This window comes from Lepidochelys kempii, chromosome 9 (assembly GCF_965140265.1).
Source record: "Lepidochelys kempii isolate rLepKem1 chromosome 9, rLepKem1.hap2, whole genome shotgun sequence".
Classification (NCBI taxonomy): domain Eukaryota; kingdom Metazoa; phylum Chordata; order Testudines; family Cheloniidae; genus Lepidochelys; species Lepidochelys kempii.
The window spans coordinates 24,873,759-24,899,562 of record NC_133264.1 but is presented as its reverse complement, the minus strand read 5'-3'; the positions used below and the strand labels follow the sequence as shown (position 1 = coordinate 24,899,562).

The 25,804-nt window shown below is 45.6% G+C and overlaps 1 protein-coding gene across 3 annotated transcripts in view; it reads left to right on the top strand.

The window, feature by feature from the left end:
• The first annotated feature begins 8,640 nt into the window (after positions 1-8,640).
• GMPS (guanine monophosphate synthase) overlaps positions 8,641-25,804 on the top strand; it is a 62,740-nt gene continuing 45,576 nt past the window's right edge. The window contains exons 1-2 of one of the 3 annotated variants that reach the window (XM_073359615.1): positions 8,641-8,838; positions 21,159-21,340. In XM_073359615.1, the coding sequence (XP_073215716.1) occupies positions 8,812-8,838; positions 21,159-21,340 (209 nt within the window). In that variant the 5' untranslated portion in view covers positions 8,641-8,811. Of the gene's footprint in view, positions 8,839-19,055; positions 19,468-21,158; positions 21,341-25,804 lie in introns of those variants that run through there. The other 2 variants (XM_073359614.1, XM_073359616.1) reach the window with 2 other exon arrangements.

Below are 25,804 nucleotides of genomic sequence, written 5' to 3'. Positions count from 1 at the left end.
AAAAACGCACTCGCGATGAAATGTTCTCCGAGCTCATGCTGTCCTCCCACACTGACAGAGCACAGACGAATGCGTGGAGGCAAATAATGTCAGAGTGCAGGAAAGCACAAAATGACCGGGAGGAGAGGTGGAGGGCTGAAGAGAGTAAGTGGCGGGCTGAAGAGAGGGCTGAAGCTCAAATGTGGCGGCAGCGTGATGAGAGGAGGTAGGATTCAATGCTGAGGCTGCTGCAGGACCAAACCAGTATGCTCCAGTGTATGGTTGAGCTGCAGCAAAGGCAGCTGGAGCACAGACTGCCACTGCTGCCCCTCTGTAACCAACCGCCCTCCTCCCCAAGTTCCATAGCCTCCACACCCAGACGCCCAAGAACGCGGTGGGGGGGCCTCCGGCCAACCAGCCACTCCACCACAGAGGATTGCCCAAAAAAAAGAAGGCTGTCATTCAATAAATTTTAAAGTTGTAAACTTTTAAAGTGCTGTGCTTAAAGTGCTGTGTGGCATTTTCCTTCCCTCCTCCACCACCCCTTCTGGGATACCTTGGTAGTCATCTCCCTATTTGTGTGATGAATGAATAACGAATGCATGACTGTGAAGCAGCAATGACTTTATTGCCTCTGCAAGCAATGATTAAAGGGAGGAGGGGAGGGTGGTTAGCTTACAGGGAAGTAGAGTGAACCAAGGGGCGGGGGGTTTCATCAAGGAGAAACAAACAGAACTTTCACACCGTAGCCTGGACAGTCATGAAACTGGTTTTCAAAGCTTCTCTGATGCGTACCGCGCCCTCCTGTGCTCTTCTAACCGCCCTGGTGTCTGGCTGCGCGTAACCAGCAGCTAGGCGATTTGCCTCAACCTCCCACCCCGCCATAAACGTCTCCCCCTTACTCTCACAGATATTGTGGAGCACACAGCAAGCAGTAATAACAGTGGGAATATTGGTTTCGCTGAGGTCTAAGCGAGTCAGTAAACTGCGCCAGCGCGCCTTTAAACGTCCAAATGCACATTCTACCACCATTCTGCACTTGCTCAGCCTGTAGTTGAACAGCTCCTGACTACTGTCCAGGCTGCCTGTGTACGGCTTCATGAGCCATGGCATTAAGGGGTAGGCTGGGTCCCCAAGGATACATATAGGCATTTCAACATCCCCAACAGTTATTTTCTGGTCTGGGAATAAAGTCCCTTCCTGCAGCTTTTGAAACAGACCAGAGTTCCTGAAGATGCGAGCATCATGCACCTTTCCCGGCCATCCCACGTTGATGTTGGTGAAACGTCCCTTGTGATCCACCAGAGCTTGCAGCACTATCGAAAAGTACCCCTTGCGGTTTATGTACTCGGCGGCTTGGTGCTCCGGTGCCAAGATAGGGATATGGGTTCCGTCTATAGCCCCACCACAGTTAGGGAATCCCATTGCAGCAAAGCCATCCACTATGACCTGCACATTTCCCAGGGTCACTACCCTTGATATCAGCAGATCTTTGATTGCGTGAGCTACTTGCATCACAGCAGCCCCCACAGTAGATTTGCCCACTCCAAATTGATTCCCAACTGACCGGTAGCTGTCTGGCATTGCAAGCTTCCACAGGGCTATCGCCACTCGCTTCTCAACTGTGAGGGCTGCTCTCATCTTGGTATTCATGCGCTTCAGGGCAGGGGAAAGCAAGTCACAAAGTTCCATGAAAGTGCCCCTACGCATGCGAAAGTTTCGCAGCCACTGGGAATCGTCCCAGACCTGCAACACTATGCGGTCCCACCAGTCTGTGCTTGTTTCCCGAGCCCAGAATCGGCGTTCCACAGCATGAACCTGCCCCATTAGCACCATGATGCATGCATTGTCAGGGCCCATGCTTTCAGAGAAATCTGTGTCCATGTCCTGATCACTCACGGGACCGCGCTGACGTCGCCTCCTCGCCCGGTATCGCGTTGCCATGTTCTGGTGCTGCATATACTGCTGGATAATGCGTGTGGTGGTTAATGTGCTCCTAATTGCCAAAGTGAGCTAAGCGGCCTCCATGCTTGCCTTGGTATGGCGTCCGCACAGAAAAAAGGCGCGGAACGATTGTCTGCCGTTGCTCTGACGGAGGGAGGGGGGACTGACGACACGGCTTACAGGGTTGGCCTCAGGGAGCTAAAATCAACAAAGGGTGTGCCTGTACATCAAGGAGTATTTCAGGCAGGACTGCACGGAGGGTTCCAATAAGAAATGGTGCACCTAAGTTATCGTTGTTATTGGAACAAGGAGGTTAGCCTGGCCTCTGATTGATACATGGCTAGATTTACCTCGCTGCACCTTCTCTGTGAGTGACTGCAGTGTGATCTAGACAGGGAAGGAGGCAAATGAGTACAAAACAAATCTGGTCTATTTCTTGTTCTGACCCACTCCATCTATCTTTTACATCTTTGGCTGGCAGCAGACGGTGCAAAAGGACTGCATGCCATCCACATCTCATGGCTGCTCGGCAGAAGATGGTACAGTACGACTGCTAGCCATCTTCATCTCTTGCCTGCCTCGCATAAGATGGTACAATACGACTGCTAGCAATCCTCATCTCTTGCCTGCCTGGCAGAAGATGGTACAGTACGACTGCTAGCAGTCCGTATCGCCTGCCCGCTCACCATAAGACGGTTCAATAGGACTGCAGGACTAAAGAGAATACCTGGTCAAGTCACTCCAAATTTAGTCCCTGCGCCCATGTCTGCCCAGGCGCTCCCAGCCGACGTGGCCAGGAGCACCTCGGACACGACGAGGACGACCACCAGTCGTATTGCACCGTCTGCTGCCAGAAGGCAATGGGTTGCTGCTACTGTGCAGCAAAGCCGTACCGCGTCTGCCAGCACCCAGGAGACATAGGGTGACGGTTACCTGAGCTGGCTCCATGCTTGCCGTGGTATGGCGTCTGCACAGGTAACTCATGAAAAAAGGCGCGAAATGATTGTCTGCCCTTGCTTTCACTGAGGGAGGGAGGGAACGGGGGCCTGACGACACGTACCCAGAACCACCCGCGACAATGTTTTAGCCCCATCAGAGTGCTCCATTGTGAGTGCTCTGGACAGCACTCTCAGATGCCCGATTGTTTGCCATTGCTCTGACGCTGGGAGGGGCGCTTACAGGGTTGGCTTCAGGGAGCTAAAATCAACAAAGGGGGTGGCTTTACATCAAGGAGTATTTCAGGCAGGACTTCACGGAGGGTTCCAATAAGAAATGGTGCACCTAAGTTATTGTCCTTATTGGAACAAGAAGGTTAGCCTGGCCTCTGATTGATACATGGCTAGATTTACCTCGCTGCACCTTCTCTGTAAGTGACTGCAGTGTGATCTAGAAGAATGAGTCCCCTAGACAGGGGAGGGGGGGAAGCAAATGAGTACAAAACAAATCTGGTCTATTTCTTGTTTTGATCCACTCCATCTATCTTTTACATCTTTGGCTGGCAGCAGACAGTGCAGAAGGACTGCATGCCATCCACATCTCATGGCTGCTCGGCAGAAGATGGTACAGTACGACTGCTAGCAGTCCGTATCGCCTGCCCGCTCACCATAAGACGGTTCAATAGGACTGACTGCAGGACTAAAGAGAATGACCTGCTCAAGTCACTCCAAATTTAGTCCCTGCGCCCATGTCTGCCCAGGCGCTCCTGATCGACCTCACAGAGGCGACCAGGAGCACCTCAGACATGACGATGACGGCTACCAGTCGTACTGTACCGTCTGCTGCCACAAGGCAAGGGGTTGCTGCTACTGTGTAGCAATGCCGTACCGCGTCTGCCAGCACCCAGGAGACATAGGGTGACGGTTACCTGAGCGGGCTCCATGCTTGCCGTGGTATGGCGTCTGCACAGGTAACTCAGGAAAAAAGGCGCGAAATGATTGTCTGCCCTTGCTTTCACGGGGGGAGGGAGGGAACGGGGGCCTGACGATATGTACCCAGAACCACCCGCGACAATGTTTTAGCCCCATCAGGCATTGGGATCTCAACCCAGAATTCCAATGGGCAGCGGAGACTGCCGGAACTGTGGGATAGCTACCCACAGTGCAACGCTCCAGAAGTCGACGCTTGCCTCGGTACTGTGGAAGCGCTCCGCTGAGTTAATGCACTTAATGCACTTAGAGCATTTTCTGTGGGGACACACACACTCGAATATATAAAACCGATTTCTAAAAAACCGACTTCTATAAATTCGACCTAATTTCGTAGTGTAGACATACCCTTAGACAGGTAACAGTAGTAACTGGCAGCCCTCAGTTTGGCCACTTTTGCTAGTTGCTCAAACCTGCCGTCCACTCAACTAACCTCATTTTTCTATCTGTATGTCTCAATTTATACTGTTACGTTAACAAAACTGTCACAAACACACATTTTCTCTCTGCTAACTTTAGTGCTGAAGTTGTTACTGCTTTTTACTTCTCTTTTGACTAATACTGCTACTTTGAGATCAGTTCTTCTCAGATTCTTAAATTCTGTGGATTTCGTGAAAAATATATTTGGCTGGCGTGACCTGATTAAAATGTTTAGGGTAAAATAAACTTATACTATGATCCTTATAACAAAACCTTACTGGAATCTATGATATTATTTGCATTCTGTTAGAAAAGCAGGCTAATTCTAATTTATAATTCACTGAGGCCAGGATTTTACCCCAAATCTCCAAAGATGAAAAGTAATTAAATCTTCTCTCTGGGATGGTGTACCAGTGAAAGTTCTTATAATGAAAAATACTTGAGGACTGGGGAAAGTCCTTTTCTAAAAGGGTATTTAATAAAGAGATTCCCAGAAAAATTGTCTATTGATTAAAGTACCAAAGTCTTCCTCTCTTTACTATATTAATTTGAGCCCATTTTAGGGTAAAAGTGACGTCAACCTCAGGTTGAAAAATCGTAAGCCAGTGTCAAATATAACTATTGGCTTTAAAATTATCTGATTTTAAAAATTATTTTTGGATTCTTTATATTTTTCTCTATATATCATGTTTTCAAACTATTCTCCACAATTATGAGGGCTAGATTTCTATTTATTTATTTTAATTGAAGGCTGAGATTCTCATGTAATCAAATTATTCCAGGAGCTGGAGATTTTAGAATAGTACCAAATATAAGAAGACATATGATAAAATCGTGTGAATTGGCAACACTGCCTGTATTAAATTTCTGTCATTGCTTTGGGCAGGCCAGGAGTACTCAGTTGTCCATGTAGATTAGTTGTGCAAGGAACATAAGTAACCCACATTGCTGAGTGTGCACAGAAGTTGCAGAGTCTGAGCAATGTGTGGAAATACATTTTGTCCCACAACTCTGGTTCAGACCTCAATGCACGGGCTTGAGAAAAGTTGACTTTGAAGTTTTTTGGGGGAGCTAGAATTGAGTTACAACTGTTGCATCCCATAGTTCTCCTTCACCACATTTTGGGGGCATAGAAACAGCCTGAATTCAGAATTTGACATCGAATGTGTAATCGGACCAAAACAAAAACAAAACAAAAAAAGAAAAAAAGGGCTCATTTCAAGCATCAAATCAATAAATAAAAATATTTAGCAAATTTAGAAATAAGAGAGTCAAAAGCAAATACAATGCTAGGACTTATAATTAATAGGCTTTGTAATTAGTATGCATTCAAACATTTATTTACTAGTAATTGAATGCATACTAATTACAAATGTTATTAGCAAGACTACTATTAATATGAGGAACAATGTACCCCAAATATGATATGATGATGATATAATTCCATTGAGGAGGTTCTGATGGCATCGTCAATTATGCTCAAGTAGTCTGTAAATTTCATGAAAAACCTGAGATGGAAAGAGAATCTTAATTTATGCATAGCTAGTCAGTGCACTTCTTAAGCAATAAGACATGCTAGTCTAAGGAATTTCTTGGATGACCATGGACAATAGAATTCTTGCCTCCAAACTTGGGCCCCAATGCTGAAAGGCACGTGCTTAACTTTACTCATTGTGAGTAGTGCTGCTGAAGCCAATGAGACTATTATGCCTATTCTGAAACGTCTGAAAAAGCAGCATTAATGTATAATACTGGAGGCAGAGGGAGTGGATAAGATGTTATGGTATAAAAGCATGACAAGAATTTGGGATGGCTCTATTACTCACAAGAGGTGAAGCAAAGGGTGAGTTATATAGGTCACCCCAAATGAGTGCCAATAAAACCCTTATAACGCATTATGTATTCAGCATATCGTCATTACACAAAAAAGTGTTCATACTGTACCTACAACAAGGGGGCCTTGGGACCATGAATGGGACTCCTAAGTACTACCACAATACAAATAAATAACCTCAAAAAATAACCCAACATAGTTTTTCTACTATTATTATTATTACACAATAAGGCCCTGATTCTACAAATACTTTGATTATGCTTAATTTTCCTGCCCTGAGTAGTCCTACTGAAGTCAGTGAGGGCTAATTTGTGCCTAAGTATTTGTAGGATTGGGGCCTAGGTTCCTAAATGGGATAGAAGAAAGTACTGCATATCCATTGGAAAGTTGGAAATACAGCTGGATGAAAAATTTAAAAACTTATTTTCATCTTCCCCCAAAAAGTTAAACTTTAAACTATTTTAAACACTTTAAACTTTCATCTTAAAGTGTTCAAAATAGAGCCATCTGTTTGTTTTTAAGTTTTTATGAATATTTAAAAATAGTTTTCAAAACATATAAAAATTACCATTTGAAAAATATCAAAAAAGCATTTTTTCAAAAAATAAAAAACTTTCACTTTTCTTTTCAACAAAGAAAACTTTTCATTAAAAAAAAACAAAACAAACTTTGGCCAGATGTAGTTGGGAATCTCCCTGTAACAATCGTATATGTTTCTGCTTTTAGAACTTGTAGGTTGAAAGATATCAGACGATATGTGCTAGAATGTGTGGAACATACCTGTTTGCCGTGTTTTTGTTGCCAGGTTGGCCCCAGGATATTAGAGACACAAGATGGGTGAGGTAATATATTTTATTGGACCAACTTCTGTTGGTGAAAGATACACGCTTTTGAGCTACACAGAGCTCTTCTGTTCCATACGAGGCAGCTATCAGCATTCCAGGACTGAATATGGCCCATCCTGTACTACAGACTGGTGTGAACTGTGAGAGAAATTTTTATTTCCAGGGGAAAAGGAGGAAACATTTTGTGATAGGTTGATTTTGGAGGAAAATGGCAGCCCTTGGAAGTTACTCAGAGTTCTGGAATGTTAGAAATAGCAGCAGGTATTTTGTGGCCTGAGTGCAGGTGAGAAAGCAAAGTTCCATGTTAAATGCAGGTTATCACATAGATATCACCACATCAGCTAATTTATATTTAAATAGAATACTGATGCTTGTTAAATTGACTAACAACATTAGTTTCTATGTTTCAGAGTAGCAGCCGTGTTAGTCTGTATTCGCAAAAAGAAAAGGAGGACTTGTGGCATCTTAGAGACTAACAAATTTATCTGAGCATAAGCTTTCCTGAGCTACAGCTCACTTCATCAGATGCATCCCATGAAGTGAGCTCACGAAAGCTTATGCTCAAATAAATTTGTTAGTCTCTAAGGTGCCACAAGTCCTCCTTTTCTTTATTAGTTTCTATGGTTTTTTTTGCATCTTGAAATCTGGTACACTGTCATATACTGCTAATTGCAGGGGGAAGAAAGACCCTTAACATCTGATATGTATTTTGAAATTTTTAAAGACTTCTAGGGGTTTCATTTATTCTACGCCGCCTCCCACCCCGCACTTTTCTCTTTTTACATGTGCTTTAACTGATCGTTACTTTCCCTTGCCGCCCTCAAGCTCTTCCACTCCGCCTAGACAATTGTAGACAGTCCATTAAAAGCCACGCTCAGGACCTAGCAGTCTCCAGTTTCATTAGTCTCTCTTCTTTTCCTTTTCCTATCTGTAAGTTATCTAGCTGTACACAGAAGCAACAGCAGCACAACAGAGCCTCTACCTGCCGCTTGCCGGGGAGCTCAGCTCTGCAGCGGTTCGGTGCGTGGAGCCCGGCGCAGACAGCCCTCCCAAGCGTGGTCAGGCTCCCCTGGTTTGCCACTCACCGCTGGTTAGGCAGGTCTGTCCAAGTTGGAGGCACGGAGAGGCCCGCGCGCGCCTGTACTTGGGCTTTCAGGCGGGGGAGAGGGGTCTGGAGTGAGATGGCGCCTCCATCACGAGCGCTTGTTGCGAGAGGCACCCCGGCCCCTGGTCTAGCAGGCGCAGAGGCCCGGCGTAGGGGATTAATGAAGCCCGTCAGCCCAGACAGTGGGACCACCCTGAGAGACAAGGGAAACCTCTGCAATGAGGCATAGAAAGGCAGACGGGATGAAGGAAACAGGGCCAAGGGGAGACGGGGGGCGAGGGCTGAGGGGTTATGGTGCCAGGGCAGCTCCTCCCAGGACCCCAGCTAGAGGGAACGCCGAGAGGCTGGCAGCCGCGCTGTGCGCAGGCCGCTCGCCGACAGCCCTTCGGTCCGCTAAACCCAAACCAGCCGTTAACGTTCCCCACGCGGAGCCGAGCCGCTCGCGCCGCTGGGCCGAACGAGGGACTCCGCGCTCCTCCCCTTCAGTCCCCCCGCTGCAGGAGCGGAACGGACCGCCTCGCCTCGCCTCGTCTCGCCTGCCCCTCCGGAGGCGGCGGCGGCGGCAGCAGCAGGAGGAGGGAGCGGGGCGGTGCTGGGGCCGGCTCCTCCCAGTGGCGGGAGAGGGGGAGCGGAGGCGCACACGGGCAGGATTAGCTCATCTCGGCGGCGGCGGCGGCTCCTCGGCAGCCTCGTCCTGCTTCGGGCGCCCTCTCCTTGTCCCCGGCCGTGAGGCGCGGCGGCCCGTCCCCAGCCGGCTCCATGGCTCTGTGCAATGGAGAGGCCAAGGTCAGTGCCGCGGCGGGAGCCCCGGAGCGAGCGCGCTGCCCCTTTCCCCCTGCAGCCCGGGCCGCGCGGCCGCTCGCCCCAGGACACTCCCCACGCCGGGCCTGCCAGCCTCCTCCGGGGCGCTTTGTGCGCTCCGCGCCCAGGCCCTTCCTCGGGTTCCCGCCCAGGATCACCCGCAGCGAGACCGCCCCCAGCGCGGGGAGCTCGCTGCCACCCTGATGTGAGTCCCCGGCCGGACTCCCTGCAGCGGGAGGAAGCGCCGCCCGGGGCACATGGTACAGGCAGCGGGGGAGGGGGCATCGTGCCTGGCGCTCGCAACCTCCAGCGCAGGCAGCAGCACCGCTGGGGGAAGGGGGCAGTGGAGGGGACATTTGGCTGTAGCTGCCCTGCGCAGCGCCCGTGTCTTCCCCCGGCCGGGGCTTTGCATGATCGCTGTTGCCGCCTGCCCCCCACAGGTGCCCCATGAGGGCGGGGTAAAGGGGAGAAGGAGGAACACTGGTGCCCCCGCTGTGTTAGCTGCAGGTTGGGGGAAGCCGCGCAAGTGTCCAGCCGTTGAGCCTTTCCACTGTCCAGCCCAGGGATTTGGCATGAGAACAGTAGAGGTGCCAGCAGCACACCCACTCCCCGCCTGAGTGTGGTGGAGTCTGGGTGCCCCACGCAGTGGATGGGGGGAACAGCACACTTGCCTCCAGTGCTTTCCCCATGTTGCTGGCTTGAGGCAGGGGTCCCCATTGCTGGATTGAGTGTGGCTCCCAAGAGTCCTGGTCTTTTCCTTTCTCCATCCTTCCACTGGGGAAAAGAGCACAGATTTCCCCATCTCCAACCTTCCCAATATCTGTTTGCTCAATACCTTTGTACAAATGATAATCCCACAGTGCGGACAAAATAGTCTTTTCTCAGTTTTCTGAGCCAAAAGCTGCTGTTCCCTTAGCATAGCCAGTAGACTGAATAATATTCCTCCCAGCTCCTGGGGGAAGGGTACCTCTTGCTCTCCCAGTTTTTGTAGGTGGTGCCCAACCTGAATTTACAGTGAAGTTATGCTTTAGTCAGGCATAGGTTGTTGGATATGGTGCAGGGGTATCTATGGTTGCGGTTTAATGGCATGTGGGAGGCCAGACTAAATGCTTGGACCCTTCTGGCCTTTAACACTACGAATCTATGAAATAAAGCAGAAAACATTGAATATAGTGGATGCTTTGTGATCCCTGGGGCTTAATGGGGAGGGGTAGTGTCTGGTATTTCATAGCCCATGATCTTCATGAAGGGATTGGGAATTAACTATCAGATTTTTATGAGCCCCCTGTACAGTACTGCCGCAAACCTCTGAATGTAAAGAGCTGCATGTGCCTGGTTCCTCTGCTGTTTCTATTACTCATAGGCCTTGAGGATGTATAGGGCAGGAGATTCACAGTGACTTCATTATAGCTCAATTCCAATTCAGAGGAGCTTTACTTCAGTTTACCTTTTTTTTATTTTTAACTAGCTTACTCGTTTCTGCCAAGTGTGTTAAAGCTATCACAAGCACATTAGCACTATATAATTAAAGTTCCTTATTTCTTCTTTTTGATCCTTTAATTTTATTGTGTCTTAACTAGAAAACAAGACAGTTCTATTAATAATACTTTATATTTGTATAGTGCTTTGATCCTGAAGAATCCCATAATGCTTTAAAAATTTTGGTCCCAGTGCTGCAGCCAGTTCCATGTGAGAGATGCCTGTGGAGGCCCTGTTGACTTCTTTGGAGATCAGTGCTTTTGTATTTGCAGCAATGGGATGGGAGTGTGAGTTCTCATGATTGGAATGCCTTTTCTAATGATTCAGGACCACACTTCGACAATAAATAATATTCAGCGTAGCGTATTACAGACAGTAATTCATGAACTCAGGTAATGTACATAAGAGAGCTTAAGTTAAAATATATTTTACTTGGTTTTGTCTCTACTGATGGATTCACATTTATATACTTAAGTTTTAGGGGTATAACTATATTTGTTAGGGTGTGAGATTTTTGCTGACACAGGTACACCATTATAAAGGTACTTTATACTGGGACATCTTATTTTAGTTTCCAAACCAGAATAAGCTTTGCTGATGTAACTGTGTCCATACTAGGTTTGAGTATTTTTGCCACTTTATACCAGTGCAGATAAAGCAGCAAAAGTTTCTGCTGTAGACAGCCTCAAAGGGCATTGCTACGCTCCCCTCCCCTGCACATTCCTCTATTTCCTACTAGGGGTCACACCTAGTTTTTTGACAAAAATGGGCATTTTTCCAGTTTGCTCTTGCCAGCTGATGATCATTTGGCAAGAGCAAATGGGACAAATGCCCAGTTTTGCCAAAAAAGTTGGGATGGCTGGGACAGAGCTTAAAAAAGGGACTGTCCCAGGCAAAATGGGACATCTAGTCACCCTATGCAAGGCCCATCTTTTATCCCTTGTCTATGAGGAAATGAAGTATAGCATAGGATTAGGTAATGGTGGCCTGGGTCTGGGGAGGTAAGTGTGGGGTTGATTAATTTGTTGTATTAATGTTGTTGCTGGGTTAGTTGACTTGATCTGCGGTAACTGATGGGTCTGTTTCATTTATGAATATTTTAAAAAGATTTTCAATGGTGACAAGAACATTGGATAGGTGCTCTTCTATTGTACTATGTAAAAGTCCAGATACATTTTTTATAGCTTTCTTAACCAAAATAAAACCTACACTAGCTTGAAAAGACCGTCCAAAACTCAGTTTTGGCTTGTTTAAGCCCCTGATTTCAATAGGAGGTGTGGGTGTTAGAACCTGTGTTTAGTCAGGCAACTTATTTAGGCACCTGAATATAAATTCAAGTGCCAGAGTTTAGGCATTCAAGTATGCATTCTTTGGCCTGAGCTACTCAGATTTGCTGCTGAGTACTGCATAAACTTAAAACTGGGTTAATAGAAGTCTTGCAATATAGCGTATATGTATAAAATGTCTCTGCAACATTACACACTTTAACACTGTGTTGGGGTGTTTGTGTGTACGTATGTGTGTATATATTTATGAACATTATTCAGAAATTGAGAGAAGTTGATGAGTAAGACATTTGTAATTGATTTGTATATATATTTATGTACTTAAGCAGCAGTTCATGTTTTCTGCAAGGCTAGTTTACATTTAAAAAATTGACCACAATATTAATTAATAGAACAAAGACTGTTTCAGAACTGCCATGAGAGAGTTAATATAAGGCAGTTTGGGTAGGGGATCAAACTTCACAGGGCTGTAACTGATGATAATGTAATTTCAATATATTGATTCTGAATTTCAACTTTTGAATGTCTTAGGATTCAGAATTCTTAGATTTTTGTCTGTGAAACTGCCAGCAAATTCAAGTCATAAGACGACTATTTTGTAGAAGGGCAATGGGCCTGTTTGGCTGATAGCCCCAGATAACTGGACATTTTCCACATATGATATGGTATTTAATATGAACTCTTGTGTCTTAAATTAGTAGAATAGAAATATTTAATATCCCAAGAGAGATGAAAAGGCCCTGTTGTATTTTTGCTCTGTACTACCTCTTCACCCTCCCCATGCTTTTCTGTTGTTTTATTAACTAAAGCTTCCTTTATCTAATTTGTATTTGAGATCTCTTATTTTTAGCCAAGATGTAAATCAATGAATAAGATTCTGTCCTAACTTAAACACACATGCAGTCCCATTGCTGTCATGGTGCCATATTTAGAATTAATATGTGAGTTAGACTAACTTAGATTTGCACCCCATTAGAGCTACGTACAGTTGCTTAATGAATTCAGAATTACCTGTCAAAGGCCTAAAGCTGCTTTTCTATTTTTTGCATGTATGTTAAATGCAAATACTACAGGAACATATATAAGAATGTAGGTTTTAAAGAGACATTATTAAGGGCACAAGATCAAACTATCCCAACACATGGGAAAATAAGAAGTATAGTAAGAGACCACTGGCTTAATCGGGAGATCTTCAACAACCTGGAACTCAAAAAGAGTCATACAAAAAGTGGAAACTAGGTCACATGACAAAGGATGAATATAAAAAAAACAACAGAAGCATGTAGGGACAGAATGGAAAAGGCCAAGGCAAAAAATGGGATTAAACTAGCTACGAACATAGAGAGTAACAAGAAAACATCTTATAAATACATTAGAAGTAAGAGGAACACCAAGGACAGGGTAGGCCCATTATTCAGTGAGGAGGGAAAGACAATAACAGAAAACGCAGCAATGGCCAGTGTTAAATAAATGCCTTTTTTGTTTCCATTTTCACAAAAACAGTTAGCAGTGATTGGATGACTAACATACTGAACATCAGTGTAAATGGTGCAGGATCTAAGGCTAAAATAGGGAAAGAACAAATTAAGAATTACTTAGTCAAGTTAGATTTCCTCAAGTCAGCAGGGCCAGATAAATACATCCTAGAATATTTAAGGAACTGGTTGAAGAGATCGCCGAGCCATTAGCAGTTATCTTTGAGAACTCATGGAGTTTAGAAGAGATCCCAAAGGACTGGAAAAGGGCAAATATAGTACCTATTTGTAAAGAATAAGGATAACGCAGGGAATTAGAGACTAGTCATCTTAACTTTGGTACACAGAAACATAATAGGGTAAATAATTAATTTGTAAGTACCTAGAAGAAAACAAAGTGGTAAGTAACTGTCAACATGAATTTGTCAAGAACAAATCATGTCAAACCAACCTAATATCTTTCTTTGGTAGGGTAACAAGTCTTGTGGATAAGGGGAAGCAACAGATGTGATGTATCTCTATTTTAGTAAGGCTTTTGATACTCTCTCATGTGAACGTCTCATAAACTAAAGAAATATAGCTTCGATGAACCTACTATAAGGTGGTGCACAACTGGTTGGAAAACTGTACTCTTGAGTAGTTATCAATGGTTCACTGTCAAGGTGAAAGGATACATTTGAGAGGTGTCCCATAGGTATTTGTCCTGAGTCCAGTTCTGTTCAATATCTTCATAAACGTTTTGGATAACAGCATAGAGAGTACACTTATGAAGTTTGTGGCTGATGCCAAGCTGGGAGGGGTTGCAAGTGCTTTAGAGGACAGAATTAGCAGTCAAAATAATCTTGACAAATTGGAGAAGTGGTCTGAAATAAATAGGATGAAATTCAATAAGGACAAATGCAAAGTACTACACATAGGAAGGAATAGCCAATTGCACAAATACAAAATGGGAAATGATAATCTAGGAAAGACTACTGCAGAAAAGGGATCTGGGGGTTACAATGAATCACAAAAAAATATGAATCATCAGTGTAATACTGTTTCAAAAAAAGTGAACATCATTCTGGGATGTATTAGCAGGTGTGTTGTGGGCAAAACACGAGAAGTAATTCTTCCACTCTGTTCAGCGTTGATAAGGCCTCAACTGAAATATTGTGTCCAGCTCTGGGCACCAAACTACAGGAAAGATGTGGACAAACTGAAGAAAGTCCAGAGAAAAGCAACAAAAATTATTAAAGATGTAGAAATGAGAAAAGATTAAAAAACTGGATTTATTTAGTCTGGAGAAGAGAAGACTGAGGGGGGACATAAGTCTTCAGATACATACAAGGTTGTTATAAAGAGGATGGTGATGAACTGTTATCCTTAATCACTGAGGACAGAACAAGAAATTATGGTCTTAAATTGCAGCAAGGGAAATGTAGGTTAGACATTAGGAAAAACTTCCTAAGTGTAAGGGTAGTTAAGCACTGGAAGAAATTACCTAGGAAGGTTGTGGAATCTGTAACTGGAGGTTTTTAAGAACAGGTAAGGCCAGGGATGCTTTAGTTAATACTTAGTCCTGCCTCAGAGCAGAGAACTGGACTAGATGAACTATTGAGGTCCCTTTTAGTCCTACATTTCTGTGATTCTAAGAATGACATTTTAACTCCAAAACTGCAGGAAATACAGATTTACATTCCCACCACAATTTAAATTCTAAACTGTGTTATTCTGAACTTGACTTCTAAATACATAATACTGAGCAAAGTAGAAGCATCGGATATTAAGCATCAGATGGGTTTTTTAGCTCCTAGGGAGGAAGGATGGCCTTGCAGGTAAAGCACTGAACTGGGACTTGGATGTGTTTGATTCAGTTCACATAGACTTGTTGTGTGATGTAGAGTGAGTCACTTAATCTCTCTATGCCTCAATTCCTCATTTTTAAAATGAGGATAATACTTCATTACCTCACAGGGAGCTATAGAAGTACCCAGATAGATGGACATCAGACTGATACTTCTTCTGCATGTTATCTGATCCAGAAGTCTTATCTGTGATCTTCCAAGACCTGTGCAGTTTGTCAGCAAGAAACAAAAGTTCTTGTTTGGGCCTCTGTGCATATGTTACCTATCTTCTTCCAGCAACAGCTGTTGTCTTCAACACTTTCTCTTGCGCTATATGTTGGTGTATGAACTCTTAATAATCTACTTCTCTTGTAATTTGTGTGTCCTGTCAAAAGAAGTTAAACTAGTACTGGTGTTTAAATTGATGGTTTGGGAGGGTAATTGTCATAGTTGGCCCAATCTGGCGCGACCACCACCCGGCCAATGATACCATCTTCACCTATGTCCAGATGGAGGATGATTGGTCATGCCACTCCCGGTTGGACCGAATTTATTTATCATGCTTCCATCTGGCACGGGCCCACACCTCCAGCATTTGGCCAGCCCCGTTCTCGGATCACCACTTGGTGACCATGATGGCCTTCCTCAGTTCGATGAGGCCAGGGCCGGCCTATTGGCATTTCAGCAACAGCTTGCTGGAGGATGTGGGTTTTGTGGCATCCTTCCGGGAGTTCTGGTGGGGGCAGCGGTGCGCCTTTCGCTCCACATGGCAGTGGTGGGATGTGGGGAAGGTGCATTTACGGCTGTTCTGCCGAGACTATACTTGGGGCACCAGCCGGTGGAGGGATGCGGTGATAGGGCAGTTGGAGCGGGAGGTCTTGGAGCTGGAGAGGTGTCTGGCCTCCGGCCCCAAGGATCCACCCCTCTGCACAGTGTACCAGGAGAAGCGGGAGGAGCTCTGGGCCCTGGAGGACCATCAGGCCCGGGGTGCCTTTGTTCAATCCTGCATCCGTCTCCTTCGGGAGATGGATCGTGGCTCCCACTTCTTCTATGCCCTGGAGAAAAAGAGGGGGGCCAAAAAGCATGTCATCTGACAGAGGATGATGCCCCCATCATGGATCCGGAGGAGATGAGTGGAAGGGCCAGGGCCTTCTATGTCAGCCTCTTCTCCCCGGACCTGACTGACGCAGGGTGCTCTGGACTTAACTTCCAACGGTCAGCGTGGGTGACTGAGACCGGCTGGAGCTGCCTCTTGCTTTTGCCAAGCTCTCAGAAGCCCTTTGTCTCATGCCCACCAACAAATCCCCGGGCACGGACGGGCTGATTGTGGAGTTGTACCGCATGTTCTGGGACGTCCTTGGCCCGGACCTCGGCACCATCTGGGCCAAGTCCCTGGAGAGCGGGGTCCTCCCTTTGTCATGCAGGCGAGCCGTACTCGCTTTACTGCTGAAGAAGGGGGACCTCCACGACCTTCGGCACTGGCATCCCGTCTCGCTCCTCAGCATGGACTACAAGGTCGTAGTGAAGGCCATCTCGCTGCAGGTTGGGTCCATGCTGGCGGACATGGTCCATCCTGACCAGACCTACACTGTCCTGGGCCGGACCGTCTTTGATAATCTGTACTTGGTCTGGGATCTCTTGGAGCTCGGGTGAAGGGATGGTGTTTCATTAGCCCGCCTGTCCCTGGACCAGGAGAAGGCATTCGACAGGATGGACCATGGTTATCTCCTGGGCACTCTGTGGGCGTTCGGCTTTGGGCCCCAGTTCGTGGGCTGTCTCCAGGTGCTGTACGCTAACGCGGAATGTCTGGTCAGGCTCAACTGGACCCTGACCGAGCTGGTCAGCTTTGGGCGGGGAATGCGGCAGGGATGCCCCATCTTGGATCAGGTGTACTCTCTGGTGATTGAGCCCTTCCTCTGTCTCCTCCGCCGGAGGTTGACGGGGTTGGTGCTTTGGGAGCCGGAGCTGTGGCTGGTGCTGTCAGCGTATGCCGACGTCGTGCTCCGCGTGGTCCAGGACTCAGGCGACCTGGTGGGGGTGGAGGCCTGCCAAGCCATCTATTTGGTGCCTTCTTCACCCGGGTCAACTGGATCAAGAGTTCTGGCCTGGTGGTTGGGGATGGGTGGCAGGCAAGCTCCCTCCCACCCGTGCTTCAAGTGATCTGGTGGAGTGCGGGTCCACTGCTCTATCTTGGCGTTTACCTTTCTGCCACACATCCTTCTCCGCCGGAGAACTGGCAGGACTTGGAGGCCAGGGTGGGTGAGTGGCTGCAGAGATGGACAGAACTCCTCCGGTGCCTCTCCCTGCAGGGGAGGGCACTGGTACTGAACCAACTAGTCCTGTCCATGCTCTGGCACTGGCTCAACACCCTGAGCCCACCTCCGGAGATCTTGGCCTGGCTGCAGAGGGTCGCTCTGGAGTTCTTCAAGCCAGGACTGCACTGAGTCTCTGCAGGGGTCTTGAGTCTTCCCCTGGAGGAGGGAGGGCAGGGCCTCGTCTGCCTTCGCAGCCAGGTCCATGTCTTCCGCTTCCAGGCCCTGCAGAGACTCCTTTATGGTGTGGCGTGGAGCACGTTGGCACACACCTTCCTCCGCCGCCTCCAAGGGCTCCGATAAAACCAGCAGCTCTTTTTTCTCCACCTGAGGGGTCTTCCGTGAGACCTCTCCGAGCTGCCGGTCTTTTACCAGGACCTCCTCCAGACCTGGAAGTTGTTCTCAGCGACCAGGTCTGTTGTGGCCACTGAGGGGGGCAAACCTCCACGCGGAGCCCCTGCTACACAGCCCCAACCTACGTGTGCAGGTGGCGGAGTCCCCCTCAGTGCGCCCTTGGTTGGTCCTGGCAGAAAACACCAGAACCAGAGACTTCCTGGACCACGACAAGGGGTACTAGGTAGATCCCCGTGTGCTCGGTTGACGCATGGGGCTCTCCACTCTCCTAACCCCCCTGCACTTACTCCAAGAGGTGGGGGTTGCCTTGTCGCCCACGTCTCTCATTTTCCTACAGCGGGCTATGCAAGAGGGAGCTCCTCACCTCGGGCCTATTGGACCTTTTTATCGGGCCCCTGTTCTCTGAGCTCCCCGGCTTCCCCACTCCCATACTTCGAGCCGGCTGCGTGGCCCTGCAGCCGGTTCGCTTCTGAACCGCAACCAGGGACCAACTGTACACACTCGTACTCCACACGTTGGATTTCCTCACCCTCGTGTCCTGCCCCAACACCAGATGGCGGGACTACTTACTACCCGTGCAGGGTACGGAGCCCCGGTGGACCAGCCTCTACTCCATCTTGGTCCCACAGCCTGCCGGGGATACCGGTTGGTGGCTCCTTCATGGAGCCATGAGCATGGGCATGTACCTAGCGCGGTTCAGCCCCATTCCTGAGGCCTGCCCCTTCTGTGGCATGAGGGAGAACCTGGGGCATGCTTACCTTGAATGCGCCAGGTTGCAGCTGAGGTTCTGGCTGCACTTTTCCCACACTTGTTCATTTTCACACAAACTGTTCGTGGCCGCACAAAGTTGTGAGACCTCCTCGTCAACCTCTTCCTGGCCCTAGCTAAGGTTGCCATTTATAACACCAGGAGGAGGATGCTGGACGAGGAGGTGCTCTACGACTGTGGGGGCCTATTTCTGGTCTTCCCTAGTCTCTTGGCTCTGGGCAGAATTCCACTGGGCAGTGTCCACTGGCTCCCTAGACACCTTTGAGGAGCGGTGGTCGCTGTCCGGGGTCCTCTGCTCGGTGTCTCCCCATCCGGTACCCTTGTTTTGAACCTCTGACCACCACTCCTGACCCTGTTTTTCATTAGTTGTCCCCAGTCTTCGTTTGGAACCCAGGTCCAGTGGTCCCTCCTGCTAGGCTGGGGGGGTAGGGAGGGGAGCCTTTAGAAGTGGGCGGGCTTGCGCCCACCCACCTCCCAGGATTTCCAGTAAGGCCTCACTACATTATGTACACACAATGTAACTTTAGTTATCTGGCCTAAGACTAAGAAACCATCTTACTAGCTGCTTCTTCTCAGAGGTGCAGTTACCACTTTAATTCCACCGGTGTTCTTATTAATGAGAGAAATTAAGTGACAGACTCCAACCTTGAAACAGTCTATAGAAAGTCTTAGCTTTTTTTCTTTGTCTTACTCTCTTTACAGGGGAATTCAAGCAACCACCAGCAAAGTTTACAGCTCTAGATTATTGAGCTATGATCACCGTACAACCTTCCTGTGCATCTTCCACTCTAAACTAATTCGGGGCTAGCTAGACTACAAGTAAAAGATGCTTCAGTGTTTATCTCAATTGTCTTTGGAATGTTGTGTTGCTGTAGAAGTTGAAGAACATTCTTGCCTCACAGTAGCAATACAAGGGAAATACAGTAGATAGAATCTTCACTCATAGGGAATACATCCCACGTGGGACCTGGAGGAGAGGAACTTTTCATATCCAAAATGGTAGCACTGTCTGTAGAGCTGAAGGGGAGATTCCCTTATTTGAAGGCTGCTGATGTCTGAAAGAGGACATAGTATTAATACCGTCTCTGTGTCTGGTCCCTTTCGTCTCTGTGAGGTTTGTTGCAGGCCATTGAACAAAGTAGCTTAGCTCTCTTGCTCTTGACAAGAGCTCTTTCACTTTTGCTTAACTATCAGTAAAAGTTTTTAAGTAATAAATACGTAGTATTGGTAATAAATGTTTGATATACAGAGTGTTCAGTGATTTTAAGGGAAAGGTCACTGCACTGCAGTTATAATCCTGAATTGCAGTGGTCCCAATACACAAAGTACAGTAGAACCTTAGAGTTACAAACACCTTGGGGATGGAGGTTGTTCATAACTCTGAAATGTTCGCAACTCTGAACAAAACATTATGGTGGTTCTTTCAAAAGTTTACAGCTGAACATTGACTTAGTACAGCTTTGAAACTTTACTATGCAGAAGAAAAATGCTGCTTTTAACCATCTTAATTTAAATGAAACAAGCACAGAAACACTTTCCTTACCTTTTCAAATCTTTTTTTAAACTTTCCCTTTTTTTTTTTTAGTAGTTTAAAGTTTAACACAATACTGTACAGTATTTGCTTTTTTTGGTCTCTGCTGCCTGATTGCGTACTTCCGATTCCAAATGAGGTGTTTGTTGACCGGCCAGTTCGTAACTCTGGTGTTCGTAAGTCTGAGCTTATACTGTATTTTTCTCCCAGAATGATTCTGGAGCTACTATTTATGTAATTGGTTCATCTTTACAATTACTTTACAATTGTATAAATTGGCACTTACATGAAAACATAAAATGTTAAGGAGGGTTGCTGTCTGAATGAAGTTTTGGGTAATGTCTGCCTGAGAAATACGCTGAAAGGCTTCAGTTCTTCCTTCTCCCAATCTAAAATCAGCAAGGAACAGGTTTCTTAAGCTACATGTAATTAAAATGTCAAAAAAACTACCCTGAAACAAAAGTGACATGCAAACTGTTTGGAAAGTTTGGAATTGTGACTTCTGGCAAGCTTAGTAGATAGATCAGACTGAATAAGCATAGAATGTGAACTACCTTTTCACCTTCTATAGGTGGACACTTCTAGTCAGAGTTGAGAATACATAATGGGATGGGATGGGAAAAGTTGTATTGCTGCTGACTTTGGGTTATCCTTTCAGTCTCTAGGGCTGTCAGTTCAGTACCTCTTTAATAGGGCTCAATTAATGCACTTTTAAAATTACTATATTCTGTTTTAGGCTTTTTATGAAACGCTATTTTTATGTTCTCTGAAATTCCACTGCTCCAAAAGCTGGAATGACGGTATTGATGGGTGGGTCATGTGTACCACTTTTACAAGTGGAAGGATGTGGTAGAAGTATCCTTTCTTCCCCAGGGTTTGGCATGGTGAGTGAGCAGATGTGGGTGGGGAGAAAACGGCTGCACCCTATATTAATCATTGGTAAAACTGTTATCCATGCAAATGGCACACATGGGTTACCATGTGGTGTTTAGGTTGCCTATAGCCTGCTATTTCATATATTACTGTATATAGTCTATAATAAGGCTTTTTCATTAAAATGTTTTTCCTTTGTAATGTAATGTAAATGTTCTACTTTACATCTTAAAGAATTCCTTTAAAGAACTTTCCACACCCGGTGGCTGAATTTGTGCCCTTAATAATTAACTTTCCAATCAGTGTTCTTTTTAAAGAGACTTGCTTTTGATTTGTTGTCTTGACTCTGCGCTAATAGTCTAACTGTTTTGATAAAGTGCTTATGTCAATAATGTTTGCAGCAGGAGAATGCTGGAGGAAATCTCCAGGATGGCCAATATCACTATGAGGGTGCAGTGGTAATACTCGATGCTGGAGCTCAGTATGGAAAAGTCATAGATCGTCGAGTACGAGAATTGTTTGTCCAATCTGAGATCTTTCCTTTGGAGACACCAGCCTTTGCAATCAAAGAGCAAGGATTCCGGTAGGCTCTTTTTTTTTTTTTTTTCCTTTTTTTTTAATTGCAAATAAATCTGTGGATCTCAGCAACAAAATTAGTTGATTCACTGTGGTGATAACACTGCTTATGTTATCTTTAATTTAACAGGGACACATGAGTTTCATTGGGGAAACTAGCACAAGGACTTGCCTAGTGCTTTCATTTACTACATATTCTGACATTTGGTTTAATTTTGTTAAAACATATTGATTTCCTAAGGTCACTTTCTGTTATGTAAGTCTTTTGAGGGGTAACTTTTTTGTATGTAAAATATTTGTGATAAGTCTAACATTAACCTTTGGATAGCCATTCAACAGGAAAATACATTTGGGTTTTTTAAAGTAATACTGGTGATAGTGAATAAGAAATCTTGCATCATTCCTTTTACAGAAAATTACATAACACTTAAATATTTGTAGTTCCATCAAAGAATTATATAACTTGGAAATGGTATGCTATATCATGCCAGACTCTTTCTGGGAGGTGAGTAAAATATTATCTGATAGTGCTTATTTAATAATTTTTTTTGGCAATTTGCTTAATGCTTTACACATTTGTTTTAGCTTTTTAAAAAAGAGCTTACAGATGTATGTCCTTTTCTCTTAAGGAAAAAATTGCTATCCCTGTCTTACAGATTTATACAAATCACTTGAGTATCTAGTATCATGGTACCATAATGCCAGGCCAGTAAAAATCCCAAGAATGCAGCACACACACATCCCACTACTGTACTGGAAGTAGCACACTACAGAAATTGCTTCGTTGAATTGCTTTTCTCTAGCCAATGACTGTAGTTGCTCTAGTAGAATGCCAGTATAACTTAATGAGTCTGTAAAAATCTGAATTCACTACACTTCTGTAGAAAACACAGGTGGCATGCTATAGTAGACATAACTGCACTATTGCATACCTAATATAGAAATGTACTCAACTCTTTCCCTTTTAGAATTGCAGCTGGAAAATACTTGTAAGTGCACTATCTTGTTTTAAGACCCCACAATCAAATCTTTGAAAAGTGGACACCTATTAAAGTCTATTTTAAAAAACTTTTTATTCATTAAATTAACTTAAAGAAAATGTTATATTGTTTCCAGTGTGGTATCTTAAAATTCACTATCTATGGTCTCAGTCCAGCATGGAACTGTGTGGGCTGTACGTGGGGTCCACAGGTATTGTGTTTCTTATCTTAAAGAAAGAAAATCTCCTTCCATCACACAACCTGATGTCTTTTCAGAACCTCTGTCATGAGATACAATAGTTGTGTTGTCAGCTACCAGGTTTGTGGCACTGCAAATAATTACTTTTTAAAACTTGGGAAAACACTTTCATTCAAAGGGTCGCTGTTCCAAGGCTGAGGAAGATCTACAATGTCAGGTTTATTGGTTGTTTTAGGTAACTGGTAACAGGATACAAAGCTTTCTACCTTTACAGACATTCATTTAAATCTGGATCATGTTAGCAATGATTGAAAGTAGTCACTTGTGGCTTTCTAATGATATTTGTTAAATTACTTGGTGGTTTTACTCTATTTCCACCACAATTGACACTCGGTCATCTAGGAACTAATCTGTCTTCCTTGCTGACATTCTCTGGATTGAATGGTCATAGAAGTTGTGCTGTCTTCACCTCTGAAGTTGGTCCCCTGTTGCAGAGGAGAGATATACTTGTTTGTGACTCTAAGTCGGGGAAATAAGCATGTGTCAATGCTGTTGCTTAAATTGTAATTATTCTGTGGCTATAGGGCATCTTAAAAGAGAGAAGAGCAAAACTTGCAAATTTGATCTTCAAGATGACAATGGATTTGTCTACCTTGCAAGATATTGGATGGGATTTTCAAAATTGCCTAAGTGAGTTTAGCACATAACTTGCTTAGATTTTCAAAAAAGATGCCATGCATCCACTATTAACAACAAGATGCCCACTCTCCAGCAGTGGAAAACTCATTTGTGGGAACAGTTGGTCTATAGGGATGTAAGTAAACTTGCTTCACTGTTCTTTGAATTCCCAGATGGGCAAATCATAGAAAGTTTCTGGATCAGTCTTTGGGCTTGTCTACATAGGAAGTTATACCATTGTAGGTATATGGCTATAACTCCCTGCATGGACACTTTTATTTTGGCATAAGCAACACAAGCTAAACCAGAAAAAGGCATTCTTGTATTGGAGTAAGGGCATGTCTGCACTTCCAGCTTTGGCTGATGCAGGTGACGTCCGCATAAAGCCGCTGCAGTTAGTATATTGCTTGTGCACGTGAATACTTGACTCCTTGCATCAGTGTTGCATGTGCTCACCATGAGTGCTTGTGTGGATGAACAATGCAGTGCACCCTGGGTAGGTATCCCAGTGTGCAACTTGCACATGCTGCCTTTTGGGAAGGATCGGAAATGCATGGTGTCTTTTGGGAAGGATCGGGAATGCATGGTGAGGCAGAAACAAGTCACATGGGCTGCCTGGGAGCAAAGGGTCCACTTCCCAGCATGCAACTTTCTCTATCCCATAATTCTATCTATATCCCATAATTTTTGTACCTTTTTAAAAAATCCCATGAACCTGTGGAGATCTTGTCGTCTGCCATCTCTGACAGATGCATGGAGCCTGCATAGCTCTGTGCTGTTGTCATAAGCATTGTAAGCACAGGATGCACGATCCTCCAGTATTTGCAGAGCCTCAAAAAGAACTGAATCAGTGGGGAACATGATGGTTTTGTGGGGAACAAATTGCTGTGGGACATAGTGAGAACCAATTCAAGGTTGTCGGTGGCATTCACAGAGCAGCTGCAGATGGTGGAGTGCTGCATCTGGGCCTGAGAAACAAGCACTGACTGGTGGGATCATACTGTAATACACGCTTGGGATGATGAGCAGTGGCTGCAGAATTTGGGATGTGTAAGCCACATTCCTGGATATGTGTGCTGAGCTCAACCCACTCCTCCAGCACAGGAAAACCAGAATGAGAGCTGCACTGTCAGTGGAAAAGCAAGTGGCGATCGCACTGTGGAAGGTTGCAAACCTGGGTTGCTACCGGTTAGTGTGAAATCATTTTGGAGTTGGAAAATCCATCGTGAAGGGTGTTGTCATGCAAGTAGGCAGGGCCATTAATAATCTCCTGCTATGCAAAACTGTGACTCTCTGCAATGTGTAGGATATAATGGATGGATTTGGAGCAGTGGGGCAGTAAATAGTGTGCATATCTCTATTTTGACACCAGACCAACCTGCCACTGTGTACATCACCAGAAAGGGCTACTTTTCTATGGTTATGTAAGCGATGGTGGATCGCTGGGGACGCTTCACCGCTATCTGTGTTGGCTGGTCAGGGAAGGTGCCTGACTCTCTCATCTTTAAGAACATAGGACTGTTGAGAAATCTGTAAACAGGGACATTCCTTCATGACTGGCAGATTACCATTGGCAATGTTGAAATGCCAAAAGTGATCCTGGAGGACCCAACCTACCCCTTGCTCGCTCGCTAATGAAGCCATACACCGACCACCTCGACAGCACCAAGGAGAGATGCAGCTACCAGTTCAGCAGGGGCAAAATGATAGTTGAATGTGCTTTTGGTAGTTTGATGGGATTTCTGTCAGGTTTACTCGCAAGATTGGATATGAGTGGGGGGAAAAACCCCATCCCAGTAGTTATAGCTGCCTGCTGTGTCCTGCATATAATACCTGTGAAGCAAAGGGAGGAAAAGATGCCACTGGGATAGAGGGGAGAGGTTGCATGAAATGATGCATGTAGGGCAATGGCACTGAATACTGGCACCATTTTCCACAGGCGGTGCTAATTTTAGCTGATACTTCTGAGAGTAACAAAGGCACAGAGAGCACAGCTGCTGCTGGATTCCGAAGCTGCCTGGGCCCATGTGCTACTAGTCTGTTAACTTCAGCAAGCACCACTGCAGTAATCGTGAACTGGCATGGGAAAGTGTCCTACCACGGAGGAAAAAATAAGGCTGCCATCCTTAGAAAATTTTGGGAGAGGATTGCAGAATACCTCCGTAAAAGTTTCATTGAGATCTTTCAGGAGGGTTCAAGGGATATCCCTGTGCATATAAACAAAATGCTCCATATGACCTCCCCTGCCCAACTCTACAGGGGAACTAAAGCAGTTAACAACTGTGCCGCTCATTGTCTTACCACTATCTCTGTAGTACAAGTAAATTGATGAAAAGTCAGTAGTTGTGTAGTGTTAAGTTGGGGGTGCTATCGGTACATCCTTGTACTGGTAAATACATTTACACACTTACCCAAGTTTATTTCCCCTGCATCAGGCTAGCCTGTGCTTGACTGACTGGATTGTGGTGGAGTCTCAAACAGGTCCTGGCTTCCTGGACTGCCTGGTCGCATGTCCCTCCTCCGCCACCACAGCCTCATCCTTGCTATTCAAGGCAGAAGCCTGTGACTTTGACTCCTCAGCAGTGTCAGTGGTGGTCTTTGGGGAAGTGGGGGG